General features: G+C 30.2%; 3 protein-coding genes across 3 annotated transcripts; 2 read left to right on the forward strand and 1 right to left on the reverse strand.

Moving 5' to 3' along the window:
* Positions 1-3,470: 3,470 nt before the first annotated feature.
* Positions 3,471-5,988, forward strand: LOC140866942 (transmembrane emp24 domain-containing protein p24beta3-like). Its single transcript, XM_073272003.1, has 4 exons — positions 3,471-3,862; positions 4,972-5,158; positions 5,260-5,367; positions 5,637-5,988. Exons 1-4 carry the CDS (start codon positions 3,644-3,646, stop codon positions 5,768-5,770), a joined length of 648 nt encoding a protein of 215 aa, XP_073128104.1. The 5' UTR covers positions 3,471-3,643; the 3' UTR covers positions 5,771-5,988.
* A 2,481-nt stretch (positions 5,989-8,469) lies between these two features.
* On the forward strand, positions 8,470-10,875 carry LOC140865319 (stem-specific protein TSJT1-like). The gene is made up of 4 exons (XM_073269917.1): positions 8,470-8,767; positions 9,639-9,879; positions 10,134-10,254; positions 10,521-10,875. The coding sequence occupies exons 1-4, from the start codon at positions 8,565-8,567 to the stop codon at positions 10,709-10,711; spliced, it is 756 nt and encodes a 251-aa protein (XP_073126018.1). The 5' UTR covers positions 8,470-8,564; the 3' UTR covers positions 10,712-10,875.
* A 1,321-nt stretch (positions 10,876-12,196) lies between these two features.
* On the reverse strand, positions 12,197-15,272 carry LOC140860441 (meiotic recombination protein DMC1 homolog; the record flags this gene model as incomplete). The annotated part of the gene is given in 14 exon segments (XM_073263454.1): positions 12,197-12,258; positions 12,409-12,585; positions 12,675-12,753; positions 12,828-12,896; positions 13,139-13,231; positions 13,318-13,384; positions 13,522-13,583; positions 13,789-13,834; positions 13,945-13,990; positions 14,084-14,141; positions 14,244-14,282; positions 14,370-14,441; positions 14,526-14,617; positions 15,179-15,272. Coding segments are annotated over 14 exon segments (1,056 nt in total), but the record flags the coding sequence as incomplete, so codon positions are not given.
* Positions 15,273-19,839: the final 4,567 nt, after the last annotated feature.

Below are 19,839 nucleotides of genomic sequence, written 5' to 3' on the forward strand. Positions count from 1 at the left end.
AATTTTAATTTTAGTTAATTTGTTATGTATATATATATTTAAAATTTCAATAAATACACTCTATGAAATGTACCAATGTTCGATTCAAAATTATACCGAATGTTATAATTAATTTTTAATTTTTAATTTAATTTAATTTTTTATATATATAAGTGAACACTTTCATATTTTTGTACGATAATGCACTAATTTTTCGGTTCACTTTGAAATTTGATCGAGGTTTATTAATAAATTGTAATTTAATTTAATTTTTTATCCATATATATGTACATTTTTTCATGAATGCTATATATGATAATGTATCAAATTTTGTATATTTACCATATATGCAAAATGTTTTATGATATATATATATATATATATATATATATATATATATATATATATATAACAATCTACGAAAATCCCTTTAAAATATATATTATATAAATTAATATTTTGACTTGAGCATACTTGAAATATATAAACAATGCTTATAATATAAAACCATGATATATATATATATATATATATATATAACAATCTACGAAAATCCCTTTAAAATATATATTATATAAATTAATATTTTGAATTGAGCATACTTGAAATATATAAACAATGCTTATAATATAAAACCATGAAATAATAATTCAATCAAATAATTTTATATATATAACTAATACACGTAAATTCTTTTCAACTTTTTCTCGGTTTAGAATTGATTCACAATTCCAAATATGAATATATGTATCTATAATAATGTACAAAAATAATTGGTTCAAATTTATTTTATTTGCAAAAATTTAATTAGCCAAAATATTAATAATAAAAACTATATAATGATTAATACTATAAATAAATGAGTAGAACTTTAGGAGACGATCTCACGGATTTTTATCTGTGAGACGGGTCAACCCTACACATATTTACAATAAAAAGTAATATTTTTGTCATAAAATAATATATATTACTCTTTTATGGATAATCCAAATAGAAGATCCGTCACACAAAATTGATCCGTAAAACCCATTTCGCTGGAGTTTTTGTGTAAATAAATATAAAAATATAACAATTTTCAATTCAAAATTTTTTATTTCGTTTACATGATTCAGAAATTTGAATTTGTTTCAAAATATAATTATGTTATAAAAAGGATAGAGATAAATATTAGTGGTATAGACATTTTGTATGGAGCTAAATACATCTGAAAACTTGCTTAAGTTCATATTTTGATATATTTATAATATATATGAAAATTATTCCATAAATGATAAATATAATATAATATTCCACCCAATCAAATTTTGGTAATTTACCATATATTTGTGTGAAATGTTCAATAAATTTTGTGTGTGTGTTTTCATATAGATATCAATTCACTATTTACCTTTTTACTGATGAAATTTTGAAAAGTATATCATATATACAAAAAAAAATTACCATTTTATTTGAACACAGACTTAATATATACAAATATAAAACAATGATATAATGATTCAATTAAAATACACAAATGACTCATTTATTTTGATTAGATTTATCCTTGAAGTAGACACTTCAATCTTGCATTGGGTGCTTAAGCTACGATTGGTTCGTTGTTACGATTTACATTCATATGAAAATAGGGAGATATCATTTTGTAATGCATATTTCCATCTGTTGATGTGCATATATATTGTTTCTTATTGATGTTTATCTATCGAAAAAAATGCAAATTTGGTTATGTATGTTTGTCATTTTGCAATTTTGGTCTTTTATGTTTTCATATTTCAGTTTTAGTCTTGCATGTTTCAATTTTTGGCAATTTTGGTCTTTTTTTACTCGAAAATGCTTACGTGACACTGTATATGTCAGTTCCACATCAACATTTAATTCGTGCCACGTCAGCTCCACGTCGAAAAAAGGACAAAAACTGCCAAAAAATAAAGATAGCGGACTAAAACTGAAATCTAAAAATATAAAAGACTGAAGTCTCAAAGCGACGAATATACAGGATCAAAAAAAAAAATTCCCTTTATCTGTCTATAAATGTGAGTGTAATTTACATTTTAATTTATTTTATAGGTCACATATATGGAACAATGAAAATATGGTTTTATAGAGAAGGTGTAACCAATCCTAAAAAAGAAATTCATCTTTTTTCTATTAAAACATAATTATTGCATAAAATAAAGTGAAATATAAAATCAATTCATATTATTAAAACACGTGTATGCGAGATTTTTTATAATCTTTTTTTTCGAAGATGTTTGAATTCAAGAGTTTTAGAATTTGAAAAATATGGACGTCATCGATGTAAAAAAACTTTTTGTTACCTTTTTTTTTTGCTTTATGAATATATTACATTATTTATATATATATATATATATTTGTTTACTTTTTATTTTTTATTAGCTTTAATTTTTTACTTATGTTTTATTAATCTATCACATTCCTTATCATTTTAATTTTTTTTTCTGGACATTGACAAAATGTTATCAAGAAATTTTCTCCAGAATAGTGAATTTAATATTGTCGTTGTAAGAAATTTTTTTGTAATTGAAGATTTAGTTTAAATTCTATTTTTCTTATATTTCTCATTTTATTGGCGATGATTTATTTTTTTATATATTTATTTTTTTGTCAAAAACAAGTTACCATGTACTTTTTGGGGAGAATGTGTTTTTTAATTGTACAATATATAATCCATTTAGCTAATTTGTATTTAATTTATTTTTTCAAATTTTAATACTTACTAATATTTATCATTAATTATTAAAATAATATTCCGTGCATCGCACGGGTGAAATACTAGTTAATTATAAAAATAAAGAAAGAACAAGGAAATTTAGAGGAGTAAAATAAATATTTTTTTTTTCAAAAAAAATATGTGCAGGCACATTATTTATTTTCTCATTTATTTTAATTATTAGATTGAATATATTCTTTAAAAATTAAATTAGTTTGATTAACTTTTATGTCGATTGAATAATCATTTACATTGAAATCTTAACTTAATTGAGAAATCAAGTTTTAAAAAAAATTATTACTCCATTCATCCCGATTATATAGGTGACATCTCTTTTATTTGTCTCAAATATATTGGCATACAACATATTTAGTAATAATTTTTTACACTTTACAAATATATCCCTATGAACTATATCTTAAAAATTATGCAACCATTTTTTGAATGCATGAAATAGGGATAATATTTTTTTTACACTTTATAAATATACCCCTATAAACTACATCTTAAAAATTATGCAATTATATTTTGAATGCGTGAATATGGATAAAATAAGATTTGTTTTTACAATGTTTTTTTCTTAATCTGCATGAAGAAAAAAATAAGACAAAATAATCCGGACGGTTGTAATATATATGTAACAGTAATCTACCACAGTCAAAAAATTTATTACGTTCTTCTAAAATCAACCATTTTTTTTTTACTAAAGTAAATTTTTGGAATTGTGAAAAAGATTATAATTACATGTCATCAATAGCCGCGTTGTATGATCCAATAGTCTTTGCCCACGTCAGGCTACTCACAGGAGCAACAAATCACTATATAATGACCGAAAGAAAATAATAAAAGAAAACATAAATACTAGTATATTCTCTCGTTTGCTTCCTCCAAACCCGAAACGTGGACTCGGGGCTCCGATTGAACCGATTCACTTCAATGAAGAGCTTCAGCCTCGCCTCGGCGGCGTCCGCTTCCGTGTCAACTTTCCTGATTTTGATCTTTCTGGGCGGCGCATCGGCGTTGATGGTTACGGTAAACAACGTCGAATGTGTGTACGAATACGTTTATCATTCAGGCGACTCAGTTTCCGGCAACTTCATTGCTGTAGACCACGATGTCTTCTGGTCCTCCGATCACCCCGGCATTGAATTCTCTGTAAATTCACGTCTCTCTCTGTATGTATATGAATGCATGTGCGTGAATCACTGTTTTATTCAAGGAAATATTTTGTTTCCATAGCTAACTTTAGTCTATAGTGGTGGTTATCTGAATCTCATATCGGAAATTATAGCATAAGGAAATTTTATATCATGCTTAAGTCAATCCGGGTTTGATTCGTCGGGTCAACCTTTTCCCACTAAAAAAGCGGGTCGGGTCATGTTTTTGGTAGCGTGTCTGGAGGCGGGCCGAAATACGCGGGTCAGTTTGAGCCGCGAGGCGGTCGGTCAGCCAATTTTTTTTCCTTTTTGCATTTTAAAAAAAAATTATTTCATAATTCATATTTTAAATATTTTATGCATGTTTCATAAGTTTTGAACATATTGTTTGAAATGTTTTATACATGATTTATAAACTTTAAATGATTTATTATAATTTATGTTTAATTCATTAATTTTGAAAACTTATATTATTTCTAATGATTATGTATTGTTCATGAATTTTTAAAATATTTATATCATTTATAAATGTTTTTGTATGTGTTTTTTAAGTTTTTTTTCACGTTTCATATTCTCAATTCTCAAGTTCTCAGCCCGCCATCAATTTGGGCCGCCTTGCTCCACCCCGCTTGATGGTGGGCCGAGGCAGGGCGGGGTGACGTGAGTTTGGGTTGGTGCGAATTGACAGGCCTAGAATATTTTTGGCATACTGATTTTGGGTACATATAATTAATTAGTATATCGATTATGCCGAATTTTGGTACAGTAATCGATATATACCGTTTTATATCGAAAAAAATCTTATATGTTTTTTTAATTTATTCATTTATTGTTTAAAAATATTATATATATTTAATTTTTTATATATATATTTTCGGTAAATACCGAAATTTTCAAATTTCATACTTTTATCGCACCGAAAAATTTGGTATCGTCAATATGTTTTTGATACGATAACCTTGATATAACGAAGATTCGGTATTTTTTCCCACTCCCAGCTAACTTGGTTATTGTTTGTATAATTAAGGCAAACAGATTTTTCAACAGTCTATTGAAAAATCGATTAGACTCAATTATCTCATATGCATTTATTGATTCGTGGTGTAGGTGACTTCTCCTGCTGGCAACATAGTGCACAATTTGAAAGGGACAGCAGGGGACAAATTTGAGTTCAAGGCACCTACAAGTGGAATGTACAAATTCTGTTTTCACAACCCTCATTCCTCTCCAGAAACAGTGTCTTTCTACATTCATGTTGGCCATATTCCCAATGAACATAACATAGCCAAGGATGGTAATTTGTGTTGCCTTTGTTTTTATTTTGAATTGTATGTTTTGATCCAATGTTGATAGTTTTTGACTTCTGTTTTTGCGTTCTGTCCTCTCTTATTTCAGAGCATTTGGACCCCATTAATGTTAAAATTGCTGAACTTGGGGAGGCACTAGAATCTGTTACGGCAGAGCAAAGATACATGAAAGCGCGAGCTGCTCGTCACCGCCGCAGTAAGACCCTTTGGTGTTTTCAAATTCCATTTGCATTCTGGATGCACTTTGGAAGATCTTTACTTGCATGAATAGCCACATGTGTATTTTGCCTCTCACTTATTGGAAAATACTCAGTTTCATGATGCAATGTATGTACGCCTTGATCGAAATTCGAAACTCTTTTAGCAATGCTGCAACATTGTACGTATTAAGTTGATAGTTGCGATCCTAATATGCGTCATTGATCGTGTAATAATCGCTATGTATGCATGTCTGTCTTGGTGCAGTAAATGAGAGCACGAGAAGGCGAGTCATATTTTACACAGTTGGGGAATACATACTGCTAGCTCTCGTGAGTGGACTTCAGGTTGTATACATCAGAAGATTGTTCAGCAAATCCTTTGCATATGACCGTGTTTGATCGGTCAGCGGGACGACAATTTTCGGCTCTCAAAGTCTAGGTTGCTCGATGTTTTTTGACAGGTAAGTTAGGGCGACTAAAGGTGTGATTCGTGCTTGGCAAAAACTATATATATATATGTATATCAGATGTTTGATATTCTTTTGATCACAGAGCTGACTTTGCTTTGTTAGGGGATCGATTTGATGGATGTGGAATATTTCATGGAATTTTAGTGAGTTTAGCCGCTACAAAATTTGTTTGTGGCTGTTTCTTGTCTTTGGTTTTGGTCAAGGAGCTAGAGTACTTGTGGATATTAAAGACATGCTAGAAAAACTTTGCTAACAAAAAAGTGATGAGTGCTTCATATAAACTCTTATAAACACTAGTTATTTTATATGTTAAATTATAATTTTTTTTTAAAATAATAACAAAAGGTACAACGTAAAATATTTTGACAAATGAAAAATTAATTATGTCGGAAAGTGTAGAAGAGCTGGAAAATATGTTAGGGCTTGTTTGGTACAAGTACAAATAATACTTGTATAACTTGTTCTATCTAATTCTTCGTTCTTCTCGTTATACTATTTATTCATCTATTAATTATTTATTTTACATCAATCAAATTATTAATTATTTAATTTATATCATTCAAATCATTGAATTTAAATTACTATATTATTCTTATAAATAATATTATTTATATTTTATTTATTTTTAAAAAAGGAAAAATGATAATTTAATATTTTCATATAAAATTCAATCAATCAAATAACATAAACTATAATCTATCAAATCAAATACTATATTAACTATCATTTTTTATTTATTTTATATTACATTATATTATTTATTCAAATACTATTTATCTTATCCTCGAACCAAACGGTACCTAAATGATTAGTTTTGTTTTTATTTTGACTTTTGATGAGGATAGAAAGTTGGATTGTGAAATTAAAAGCAAACCAATGATTATTTTCTTTTTATTATTTTTTTTCTTAAAAAAAAAAGACTTATGGTGGCGTTTGGTTCTTTCTTTTTTTCTTTCATTTTTTTCCCTCAACATTATCTCGAAATTTAGAGAAAATCAATGTGTGGTTTCTCAGATAGTGCTTGCATATAAATTAGGTCGTAAATAAATCGAATCAGTTCCATAAATATTTCATTTATATTCAAATTAATTTATGTTTGATCTTTTTTTAGTTGAACTCATACTAAATTTATTTTGTTCGATGTTTTGTTAGCCACTCGCAAGATTTAGTTTGTTATTAATATAATATATATATACATACATATACTCATCTTTAAAAAATACACACATTTCTTGCTTCCCAACATTTGTTATCTGACTTTAATATTCAACCGATAGTTCGAACTCTCAATTAGATTTGTATACATCCTAACATAAATTTTAAAAGTTTAATTAACGTGAAAAGTGAGAGTGAAATGCGATCATATTATGATGACTAAGAGAAAAAAAGTAGCATCGAGGATGCTTTTTTAGGCCACATTGAATATATAAATTAAGAAATTAACTTGTCGTAACCAAATTGGTTGTGAAATGTGCAATTATTCAAAATGAGAGACAATTCCATATTTAAATAAAAATGAGTCGCGTCACCGTCCCCACAGCATTGACTTAAAAAAATAGCACATTATTTAGTTTTCTTTTTTTTTTTTTTTTTAGTGAAAAGAGAATTTCATCCTCTCAAAAAAGAAAAGAGAATTTCATTATCACGAAAGTCGATCAAAGATTACAACTTTTTTTCATTAATATTATATAATATAAAAAGTTAGGATTATGATAATATTATTTGTCCATTACCTTTATTTATTTATTATATTTTTTCGATTATATATGTCTATGACTTATTTAATCTACTATAAAATCATAAATGTCGGGCCAATGAGGTCTTGGCTTAGTGGCCAAGATTGAGGCCCTGAGATCAGGTCTCAAGTTCGATTCTTGCTGACTACGGGTTAGTTTCTTAATTTATTTAGGTTGATTTGGTTACTTTCTTTGCTTGAGACAAGCACGTCTGCGATGTATTATTTAAGGGCAATTTGCTCAAAAATCTCCAAATGCAAACATGTTTTGCTTTAGGGTCCCTAGTCATAAAATGTGGTACAAAATAATATAAAATATGGTACAAAATCATACAAGATGTGGTACAAATTAACAAAAAATGTGGTACAAAAAAATGACTAGGGAGTGCAGAGCAAAACATGTTTGCATTGGGAATTTTTGAGCAATTTGCACCTTATTTAATCTACTATAAAATCATAAATGTCGGGCCAATGAGGTCTTGGCTTAGTGGCCAAGACTGAGGCCCTGAGACCAGGTCTCAGATTCGATTCTCGCTGATTGAGGATTAGTTTCTTAATTTATTTAAGTTAATTTGATTACTTTCTTTACTTTGAGACAAGCACGTCTTGAGTTCATGCTTAAATAATTTAATATCGGACGTACTTCTGCTCGAAAAAAAAATTCATAAATGTCGGTCGCTGCCACGCCATCACTGCCTGTCTTTTGGATAAGCTCCAATTCCCAAGTGCATACGAAATTACAAAAATAGACGTCTATAATTCTTCTTTACAAAAAAAAAATTAATGAAAAAATGTAAGGGTAATATCGTCAACTAACTTTACTCATCTCAAGAATGTTATTATTATTTAAGCAGCGTCAGCGACATAAGATTGGCTTCTCATTTTCATCAACTTGCAAATTAAACAAAGGAAAGTGAAGAAATTCATCCGATCGCTCAACTTAATCTCACACATAATCGAACTTGATCTTTGCAGTAACACCAAGAAAATGTTGGCAGTTTTCGACAAATCGGTGGCGAAGAGCCCAGAAGCTTTGATCCAAAACTCTGAAACTCAATCGGTTTGCGCTCTCAAGGATGGGTTTCTGGCGACCCATTTCTCGTCCGTACACCCTGCATCCGTCGTCATCAACCTCGCTTCTTCTGGTTTTATGGCGTATTCTTCCGATAAACAGAACCCTATTCTTCCGAGGTTTGTCCGCTCGATCATATTTCTCAAGCACTGGCTTTGTTTTTGTTTCTTTTTGCAATGATTAATATCTGGGCGAGGCGATGGATCTAGTCTGATCTGCTGTTGGTGGCGTTAATTGGTTGGTTTTTGTGATTTATGTGTGTGTTTTTTGAGCATCTTGTTTGCAGATCGCATTAGATTTAATATCTAGTGTGGCTTAGTAGGACTTCCTGTAAAGATACATATTTTGGCTTCTTGAAGATAACTGGATGTGTGTCGAATTTTAGTTGTAGCATGGTCATGTTTATCATTGTTTAATATCAGTCGAACCACATTTCCTCCGTTTTGATTATCTTATACGATTCACAAATTTCCCAATTTTCTTGAACCCCATATTCTGTGTCTTGACTTTGTCTTTCTGTTTTTCAAAAGAAAATCTTTTCTCGGAGATTTACAAATTTCTTGATCACTTGTTGTCTAGTTTGTCTTTTGGCTGAGAATTTTTCGTTGGAATTTTGTCATTAATTCAGTATCTTCTCATATGGTTTATGTTATTTAGGCATTGGTTTGTTTAGATGAATTCAAGTTTGCAAGTTGCTGCAATTTTTTATTTCCTTCATGTGCATTTACCCATCATATAAGTCTTAGTTATAAACTACTTACGTGCTTTTGTTTGAATCTGAAACACTGGTTACTCCAAAATCAAACTTGAATCGCAATACATAAATTACCTGTATTGCTCATATTACACGTCCAATCCTTAAAATAACCCATATCATGGGCCATATACTACCTAGTCTTCAAAATGTTATCGATAGTGGCTTTATTGGTTGGATCTTGTCATCCACAAAGAACCAAATTTCCCCAATTGATTTTGTCATTTTTTTTTCAGATTGTTTGCAGTTGTCGACGACATATTCTGCTTGTTTGAAGGGCACATTGAGAATGTTGCGCATCTTAAGCAGCAGTACGGGTTAAACAAGACTGCAAATGAAGTAATCATTGTGATTGAGGCTTACAGGACTTTGAGGGATAGAGGTCCTTATCCCGCAGATCAAGTCGTGAGAGATATTAGAGGGAAATTTGCATTCATTTTGTTTGACAGTGCTTCAAAAACTGCATTCATTGCTTCCGTAAGTAGTCTTAATATCGATTAAGTTTGATTTATTGTGTTTGGCATGTTATGATATACACATATTTTTACGGTTCTAAGGGAGGGAATATCGTTAGTATATGGTTCACATCTGTCTCAATGACAGCCGCCTATCTAATATTTGAAATTAAGTTCTACACCTGGTGTTTCAGAAATTATGCATCCTCTTGTAAAGTATGGGCGAATATGCAAGCACGTGTTTCATTCATGTTGAGATTGTTTTTTATGACACAGGATGCTGATGGGAGCATACCCTTTTTCTGGGGAACTGATTCGGAAGGTCATCTTGTTCTTTGCAATGATGGAGAAGTTGGGAAACAAGGCTGTGGCAAATCCTTTGCTCCATTTCCCAAAGGTACCGTGTCTTAAAGTTTAAGGATGTGTTTTTTCCTTTTGTTTGGGTGGTGTGTTTGAGCTGTATAATATGCAGTTCATAGCTGTGGAGGTTTACAGTGGATCAACGTATCACATGCTTTTATGTTTTTTACGCACTTAAAATTTTGAGGACGAAAGTAATCGATGATGTCCAAGTTTTTCAGTTGCAACCACTATCTGCCCCTCCCATCTGTTTTTGCTCGATTTGTACGATTAAAAATCTAATAAGTTGTGTCTGATCTTCAGGTTGCTTCTTCACTTCCTCTGGTGGTCTTAGGAGTTTCGAGCATCCCATTAATGAGTTGAAGGCCGTTCCAAGAGTTGACAGTTCGGGGGAAGTGTGTGGTATAACCTTTAAAGTGGATGCAGAGTCTCGGAAAGATAAAACTGGAATGCCTAGAGTTGGAAGCGATGCTAACTGGTCTCAGCACTACTGAACTAATATTGGATGTTGCATCTTATGTCAAGGCCTTGCTTATTTTCGGGCCCTGCTTTAAAGAATGTTTCTTACTGTTCTGTTTCATTAGTGGCATACCGAATTCAGCCATTTGAATGGCACTGAAACATTAATAAAATAAGGCACTTCGATTTGGAGCCGTCAGTATGTATTATGATCTATTTCTGTTATGTTTTTCTCGGCTATTGCTAATTCGAATAATAAAAGACCTTCAGGTGGGTTTCTTTCGTTGATTTGAAACATGGTTGCCTGAAACTAGTATAGTTTATAAATAAAAAATGAAACACATTGAAAATACATTTGAACGAGTCCGATTCCGAATGCGTGACTTGATTAGCTAAGGAAATACTTTGTTACTTGCACGTTTTTTTATGACTTGAGAAAGTGAACAATTTGTTGATTGCATGATTTTTCTTTTTCAAAATCAAGTATTTGCTCAAGTTATCTTCATTTTTAATTTTATTGGTTTTAAAAAAAAAAGAGAGTAAAAATTATTTTGATACATGAACTATTGATAAAATGTCAAATTGATACATGAACCATTGAAAATGGTTTAATTGATATATGATCAAACTCAAAAGTCAATTTTATCCTTTATTTAAATTACTTTTAAGTGAATATTGTTATTAAATTGATTAACTGAATCACATACATATTTTTGTCATATAAATTATTATATTAATTATAATTATAAATATAAATTCATATTTACTAATTATTATATTATATACGAAAAAGTATTCAACGTAAAATTTATAGATCATAAATGAAAAAGACACATATATATCATTTTTTTTATTTTGATTAATATAAATACTAAAATTATAACATAGATAAACCTAAAAATATCTTTTATTATATATTTTTAATATATATTATTTTTGAATATATAATTTATCAATTGTTATATATATGTACATGTTTGTATTAATTAATATTTACAATGTTTCGTACAATAAGTACGATCCCTTGTTTATAATATAAAATTTAAATAAATATTAATTTATGCTTATAATTGTATTAATAAAATAATTTTGAAAAATAAAATATGTATCTATTTTAATTTAACAAAAATATTAGACTTTAAAATAATGTAGGTAAATGGTAAAATTGACTTTATAAATTGATTATGTACCAATTAAATCATTTTCAATAGTTCATATACCAATTTGACATTTCACCAATAGTTCGTGTATCAAAATGAATTTTACCCTAAAAAAAACATATTTTTAAAATTAAAATTAGGTCTATCTGAAATAATAACAAATGTCGAAAAAAAGAGGAAGTAAAGATTTCGAAATAATAGTGCGAATTGATGTAATATGCAATAAAAGTTTAGTGCGTGAACTATCAACACAAGATTTATTTGAGCAATCACACATGCAAGCTAATTTGTGTGGCGTACGACTGTGTATTCAAAGACTGATAAACTAAGAAGACGGGAACTGAATTAATTTGAACCTCTTCAATCCTTTGCATCCGCTATCCCACCAGCAGTTATCTGGAAGACTTGTACCCGTCAAGAAAAATCGAAAACATGGACGATATCTAATTTCATACATTTTGTGTAACATGTAATTTGCACAGCAGCTCCACACACACACACACACACTCGAGCTTAAGTTAAAAAGTTTAAATGGAAAAAAAATAGAAATGATGAATTTAAAACCGAAATCTGGAAGGATATAGCTTCAGCTTCAGGGAGATTTGGGGCATCAAACACCTTGCAGACACGTTGTTCTCCTTTGCCCTTCCTGAACATTAGTCTTATGGTGGCAGCATGTGCCAGGACATGTCCTCCTGCTGGCTTCTTTGGATCTGATATGAAAACTCCGCCCCCAGGATCAGCTATCACTGCATTCAACAATTTAACGAATCAATGTCACGACTTAAAACTCTTGTCTGACGTTCATGGGAGAGTCTAATCATGCTTAAAAGTTTACCCTGATTGGTCATGTACACAGCCACATTGAATTCTTCTGCAATCTTCGTCAATCTCGACAGCATTTGAGCCAACTTTTGCTGGAAATTATGAAGTTTTGTTATTACAGGAGCTATGCGACCTTGAACTAATGTATCAGCTTGCTAGATTAAACCTGACGATCGGCAAGTTCTCCTCTTCCAGTGAAATCAACTCGGAAGAGAGCTATCACTGAATCAACAATCTGGAAGTAAAAAGCCAATAAGCAAACTCCTTACGGCACATACCAAAGAGTATGTTTGGAACAATGTTCCGTATGTTATTTCCTGTATGCTCGGAGGGAGATATGCCCTTAAAATATATTTAAAAATGAATCGATAACTGAATGTCACTCATTTTAGATACATAAGCAAACACACCCGTGGAACAAAAATCTTCATACTCGCCACAAAAGTTGATTCAACATTGCTGACATAATTTACTTACCAATAGTCTGAAAGGCTCTTCAGCCATTTTTGCTGCCAGACCAAGGAGCAGGTTGTACTGATGCTCGTATGTGTAAGCACGAGCATATATGATCTTTCACAGACAACCAGAGGCTGAAAATGAGATCCCTCAAACAAATTGTTTAACTATTACTTTGAGGAACAAAACATTATCCTTACATTGTCGAGTACTGCTCCTGGATCCATTCCAAATCTTTCAGCTATAGGTATTATTCGATCAGGTCGGCTGAAAGTTCATTCGGTAAAGGAATATAAAGAAAGAGCAAGGAGAGCATGGATTGCTAAATATATGAAATTTTTTTAACAATCGCCACACTGAATTAAGTTTAATCTTGAAATTAAGAAAAACAATCTGAAACATACAAGGTCCCTTCAGTGTCAATATAAGCAACCTTCCCATTGCCACCTCTCATGTTGGTAGGAAGCTGCAAAATTATATGACCGAACAATCAAACAAATTTCACTTCCAGTCATGCAGAGAATTCAAAGTTCAAACACAACATTCATATATAGCAACAAACTGAGAGAAATTAGTGAAGATGTACCATTCAGATTTCAGGTTGTGTATTACATCTCTGTTTACAAGCTAGTAGGAAGAAAGGTACAAGGCTGACTTCACTATTATATTACCTGTGTGGAAACACAGAGAGTATGCGCCAGTTGTGTTTTTCCAGACCTGAGTTAAATATTTAGCAATTTAGAAACAAAGCAATTTAAACAGCACAATTTTATTGGTTGGTGAAGTTTGATTATGTCAAGTTGGAAGAACAATGGCCTAATTGTCACCTGAATTCCCCAAAAGCTTCTGTGATAGCCAGAGTTTCTATACCACCTTCACAAAGCACAGCCAAATGTGAATTATTTCACAGAAATTCAGTGAAAGACAAATCCAAGTGAAAAAACATTGGAAGAATTCAATAGTTACCCCCTAGCAGTTCATCTAGAGCTTGGCTTCCAGTTGTGATGCGAACTACTGCTTTTCTCTACACACTCATAAATGGTAGACTATCAACCTCTAAACAAATTTCTGTCATTTGACACTTGAAATTATTACATAAAGAACACCAAGAAACTAAAAATCTCACTTTCAGCAGAGCATCACTTCCAGTGATATAACCAAAGTTCTGAAAGCAAGAGTAAAAATAACAGAATCAGGATCCATGACAGAATTATTCAGATGTGGACTACGATTGTAAAATGAAAGCACGAACCACTATTTTCTCTACAGCTTCGCAGATCTTGTCAACTTTTGCTTCAGACAGTCCTTTGATTCCAGTCAAATTCTAGATAACGAAGAGAATTACAATTTAAATTCATTGCAAATTGGTATACATAGGATAGTAAAACATTTGATTATCTATCTTCACCTTCTTAGTATGCATCATCAGGCCATTGCATGTATAGATGCCAGCATCCTGTAGCTTCTTCACATCTCCGGCATTGATTCCATGAGCTATCACTGCATTAACCTCAAAAAATAGTTCTCAAACGCATCGACATATTATTCATGAAATTCTCCTAGATATAATGAAGACTTGAAATTCAATTTCCAAAGAAGGATCAAACATTTTTCCACCATATTTATGTGAGTATGCATGCGCGAAGAAGAAGTTTTGCAAAATCTAGCGGAATTTTGTGTCCCAGACAAATCAACATTCGCACTCTTAAAATCATCATGAAAATGTAAGACGCAAAACAGAGATGAGCAACTAATCGCACAATGACGTCCTGAAACATTATTTTCATATGCAACTTAACTCACCGAAAAAAAAATCAGAAGAGATTCAACAAATGAAATGTTTAGATAATGAAATTTATATGACAGAATTAAACGATAAACTTCTGCAAATAGTAAATAAAATATGGATAAATTCAACAGTTAAAATTCGAGCACAAACTGGATGACACCAAAAACTATGCGAATTACAGAACTGCAAATCTCGATCATTAGATATTAGGAAGCGTATATGAATTTAAGAAAACCAATGAACGAAAACTCAGCAGTTAAATAACTTCATACATTTATCAATTGCTTCAAACAAATCGTCCTCATCTTCAATTTCTTCTCTCTGGACGAGCTGCAGCTGGCTCTGCTCTTCAGTTCTGTTGCTCAAAATTCATCGAAGAAACGCAATAATGATTTATCTATTGTTCTGGAATTGTATAAATTGATTAGCATAGATCGATATTAAGATTTACTATTCGAACTAAATCATACTTGAATGCAAGCATTTTTGTTGAGGAGGAGGATTTTGATCGGATGCGTTTCGAAATCAGAGCGCGAATGAGTTTCTTATTTTCAAATTCTGAAGTGGAGATTTATATCGGGTGAACTCGCGGATTGCATGTAGTTTGGGTTATGATTCAGTGCGGCGATACCTCCATTGGAACTAACACGCATCAAATCGGAGCCATTAGTCGTTAATTCAATTTAAATTTTTAATCCATTTTTTTTGGACTTTTGGATCGGAAAAAAAGGAAAAGATATGAACTAGCTTTCTCGTTTTAAGAAAAAAAAAATTATAATTATATATTTTTAGAGTGTAAATACTACCTAAGTTTTGTTATGCGAGTTATGAGAAGTTTTTTCCCATTAAAATATTTAGAGAATTTAAATGATCGGAGTGTAATTTGGGTTAACGAGAGTCTAGTAAGATCATTGTTCTAAAAAACGAGATTAAACGAGGATAAAACGGGATTAAACGTGAAACGTGATGAAAACGTTAAGATTCATGTAAAAACGGGAAAAAACGGTCAACTCTAAGTTGACCATATTAAACGTGATTAAACGTGTTTAATCGAGATTAAACGTGATTTTTGTAAAAAAAAAATAATTTTTTTATTTTTTAAATAAATTATATCAATTTAAAAATCTCAAAATAAAACCATTTTCTTCAAAATCAAATAAATAAATCCGATCATATATTTTTCAAAACCTTTTTCTTCAAAATTTTTGTGTTCTGGATAATGTTCAAATTTTTTTAAGCGGTCTAGCCATAGACATTGCTAACAATGATAGTTTTGATATTTTTTTTGCTTTTAAACATTTGAAAAATTGTATGTTACTATTAAATTTATTATATATGTGTGTTATTTAGCCTATATATTGGTAATAGATAATTAAAATTTTAATAAAAACTTGAAACGTTTTTTCACGTTTAAACTTGTATTAAAGACATTTAAACTTGTGAAACTTAAAACTTGATCTTGACGTTTCGCCGCGTTTCATGTTTTTTAGAACCTTGAGTAAGATAGTACCCATTTTTAGTGGGTAATTTATAATCAAGTGCTAAAATATCAGTAATTAACTTAATTATAATTCTCCATTTACTCTATATTTTTCCGGTAGAAATCTCTATTATATTTTGAGTTGCCATTTACTATCCATTACTGCCATGATTTGAGTATTTTCATGTGAGGATAATATTATTTTTCACCAAAAATTGTAATTTTAGTTTTGTAAGTTAGCTTATTTTGAATTCTAGTCTTGTAACATATATGAGTGGACAATATTAATTCGACGAGTTTATATTAAAAAAAGATCAAAACCCTAAAAAAAATATAAGTTACAAAATGAAAACTAAACTTCAAAAAATTACATGATTAAAATCCAAAAAAATCAACTTAATTACCATACTAAAATTACAATTTGTCCCGTTTCCAATAATCAAGTACTTGGTTTTAACTCCCAACACAGTTTCTCTATTTTAAAATAACAATAACGAAAAAACAAAAAACAAAAACAAAAAACAAACATACAGCACATTCAGATTCTTGCAATGAGAAGGGGCTTGCTATTGGCCTATTGGGTTTCTAATTAGTGGATTTATGAAGAGATGGGTTTGGGCTTGGGAACATGAACTATTTACTTACCAGCTAGATATTCATATTATAGATGGAGTGACATGTGAGCTTTTGCTCTAACCGTAAACAGTAAATGTTTAATCGTACAATTAACTATACGCATGTGATAAGTAATATTCTATTATTTATTTTATACATTAGTTTTTACAGATTTTGAAATAATTATGAAGAGTTAGGAGGACCACTCTACTCTACCAGTCTTGCAAGCTGTGATATATATAATTACCTCTTTCTGTCACCCACTAACTAGCTAATTCAAGGACCACTGTACGAATGTGTATGAGATATAGTTTTCTTAGGGTTTGTTGTCTTTTTGTGAATACTATGTAAATAACATTTACATATCCTCATTTCATGTCCATTATGTACAAGTCAACTCATCTATTATATCGGTCAACTCATCTATTGTACATGGTGGGCATGAAATGGGCATATAGTGTTGGGCACCATAAAAGAACTATATATATATATATGATCCGCAACAATTAGTGATCATAGGTTCGAATTATATTTTAGTTTGGAAGATAAATCAGGTTGGAACTTTTTATGGAGGCAAAATTAGAATACCTACTCGCAAAGTGTGTTTTATATTTCTACTTTTATTCACTGTTTTGAAAGGGAAAGCACCACACTAATTGGGAAGGCATATTTTAAGTTATTTAAAAAATAGTTTAGGGGAGCTATTTTAGAAGACAGAAGAACGTAAGTATCCCACATGATTTTCTATCATAAATCTATAATATCTTACGCGATTTTTTATTTATCGCTAATGAGTACGCTAATATTAGCGTTAGGCTCAAATTTTAAAATAACATAATTAAATTTAAAAATTACACATAATTATCCAAAAAAACACACATTTTATATATAAAAAATACAAATAAATAAAAAAAGACACATAAAAACACACATGATTTTATATTTTTAATTTTTAATTTTTTTACAATTTATTTAATTTTTTAAATAAAATATTATTTTTTAAAATTAAAATAATGGTTGAGATGATCCGACCATTGAATTTTTATATTTTTTTTAAAAAACAATATTGATGGGCTTCATCGAGCGTTAGAGGTGTGCATTAAACGATTTAAACCGAAAAAACCGACCGGATCGTAAATTTTGGTTTTTTTTGGTTTGATTTAAATGGTTTTTTGGTCGGTTCTGGTTTTGATTTTTGATATCTTCGGTTTTCCGGTCCATTTTACGGTTTTGAATTTAAAAAAACCGAAAAAATCGAATCGACCATTTAAAATATAATAAATAATAAAAATAATTAATATATGCTATTTTCATTAGGTTTACAGATTTGCCTCCTCCCTTCTTGAGTTTTCACGTTAATCCCTAACTTGATAACCGTCAATCGCTATATTTTTTATTATTTTATTGTGATTTCGGTAAGATAACTAACAAATTAGTTACAAAAATCATAGTTGTGTCTATTTTTATTACTTAATTTTGATGTTTTAGGATAATCAAAAACTTTTTTTGATCGCTGTTTTTTTATTATATTTTTAAAAATAATTTAACATACAACTTCATTTATAAGTCAAATTGTTACTCCATATCCTCGCCCCTTGGAGGAACGAGTGAGGAAATGGGCCGAGAAAGTTGGGTTTCCTCGCTCAACTTCCTCAGCCGTTGTATCTGCTCTAATGTCCGACTACACTATTTTCTTTCATAAGCTAATTAAATATTGTAAATTAAAACATGCGTTTTCACTTTTCTGAGGGATGTTAGAACCAATTCTTATAACTATCTCAAGTCGAGTGGTAAATATGTGACTGATATCACGTCAATAATTTGATAAAATAAAATAAATTTTTTTAAAAAAATTCAAATTAACGGAGAAAGATCATGAATTGATGGATAATATGACTAAAAAAGAAAAAGTGCAAATTACATTGTCAAAAATCTAATTTTACCCAAGTGTAAAAAAGTGTGTGTGTGTTTTTAATAAGAGTAATTAAACTTAAACTAAAAGTGTGAGCATCCCATCAAGTATTATTATTTTAGTGATCAAAATTCAAACATATCTAAAGAAATAATATAAACATGATCGACTATATGAGTCAGCGACATACATAATATATATGTTCCGATTAAAATGGGAATCAATACATGATATATGAACAGCGGAAAGAAAGTGATTTAATTTGTTTAAATAATGTAAAAAACGAGATTAATTATTGGATCGGCTTTACTTTTATTTCAATATACCGCATTAAAGTTTAAAGCAAATATAATTAATCATGTTTTAATAAAGTAAATTACTTGCTGCATTTTATTTTTTGAGGCTTACCCCATACATGTTCTTGATTGCACCTGCAAACCTAGCTAGTCTGACTACTTTTTTTTTAATTTTTTGTTTTTTTTACTAATTTGGAAATTAGCCCAGCTACATGGAATTATTGAATCCGAATTTATGGAAGAAACAACATTCATGAACACGATTCATGCATTACCAATGTTATACCAACAAATTCGATAAATTGATCTGGAAGCATCTACAGAATTGGATTTGCGGGAGAACATATATACAGAATTGAATTTGGAAACCTAATCGAAAAATATAATTTAATTGCACATAACTATTATCACAAATTAATCAAACAATAAAAACCGGAAACAATTCATTCTTGGACTCGAAGTTTTGATAGGGATTGGCACTTTTTCCCCATCGATCGGTATTATAGATGGATTTCTGCAATTGACATTCTTCAAATCTTCTCGGTAAATGATATGCTATTGTGGTTCCATCTTCATGCATGTGAATCTTTAGTAGGGCTATTATGTGACAATCCATTTTTATGAAATGTG

Source organism: Henckelia pumila, chromosome 4 (genome assembly GCF_033568475.1).
Source record: "Henckelia pumila isolate YLH828 chromosome 4, ASM3356847v2, whole genome shotgun sequence".
In the NCBI taxonomy this organism is placed as follows: domain Eukaryota; kingdom Viridiplantae; phylum Streptophyta; class Magnoliopsida; order Lamiales; family Gesneriaceae; genus Henckelia; species Henckelia pumila.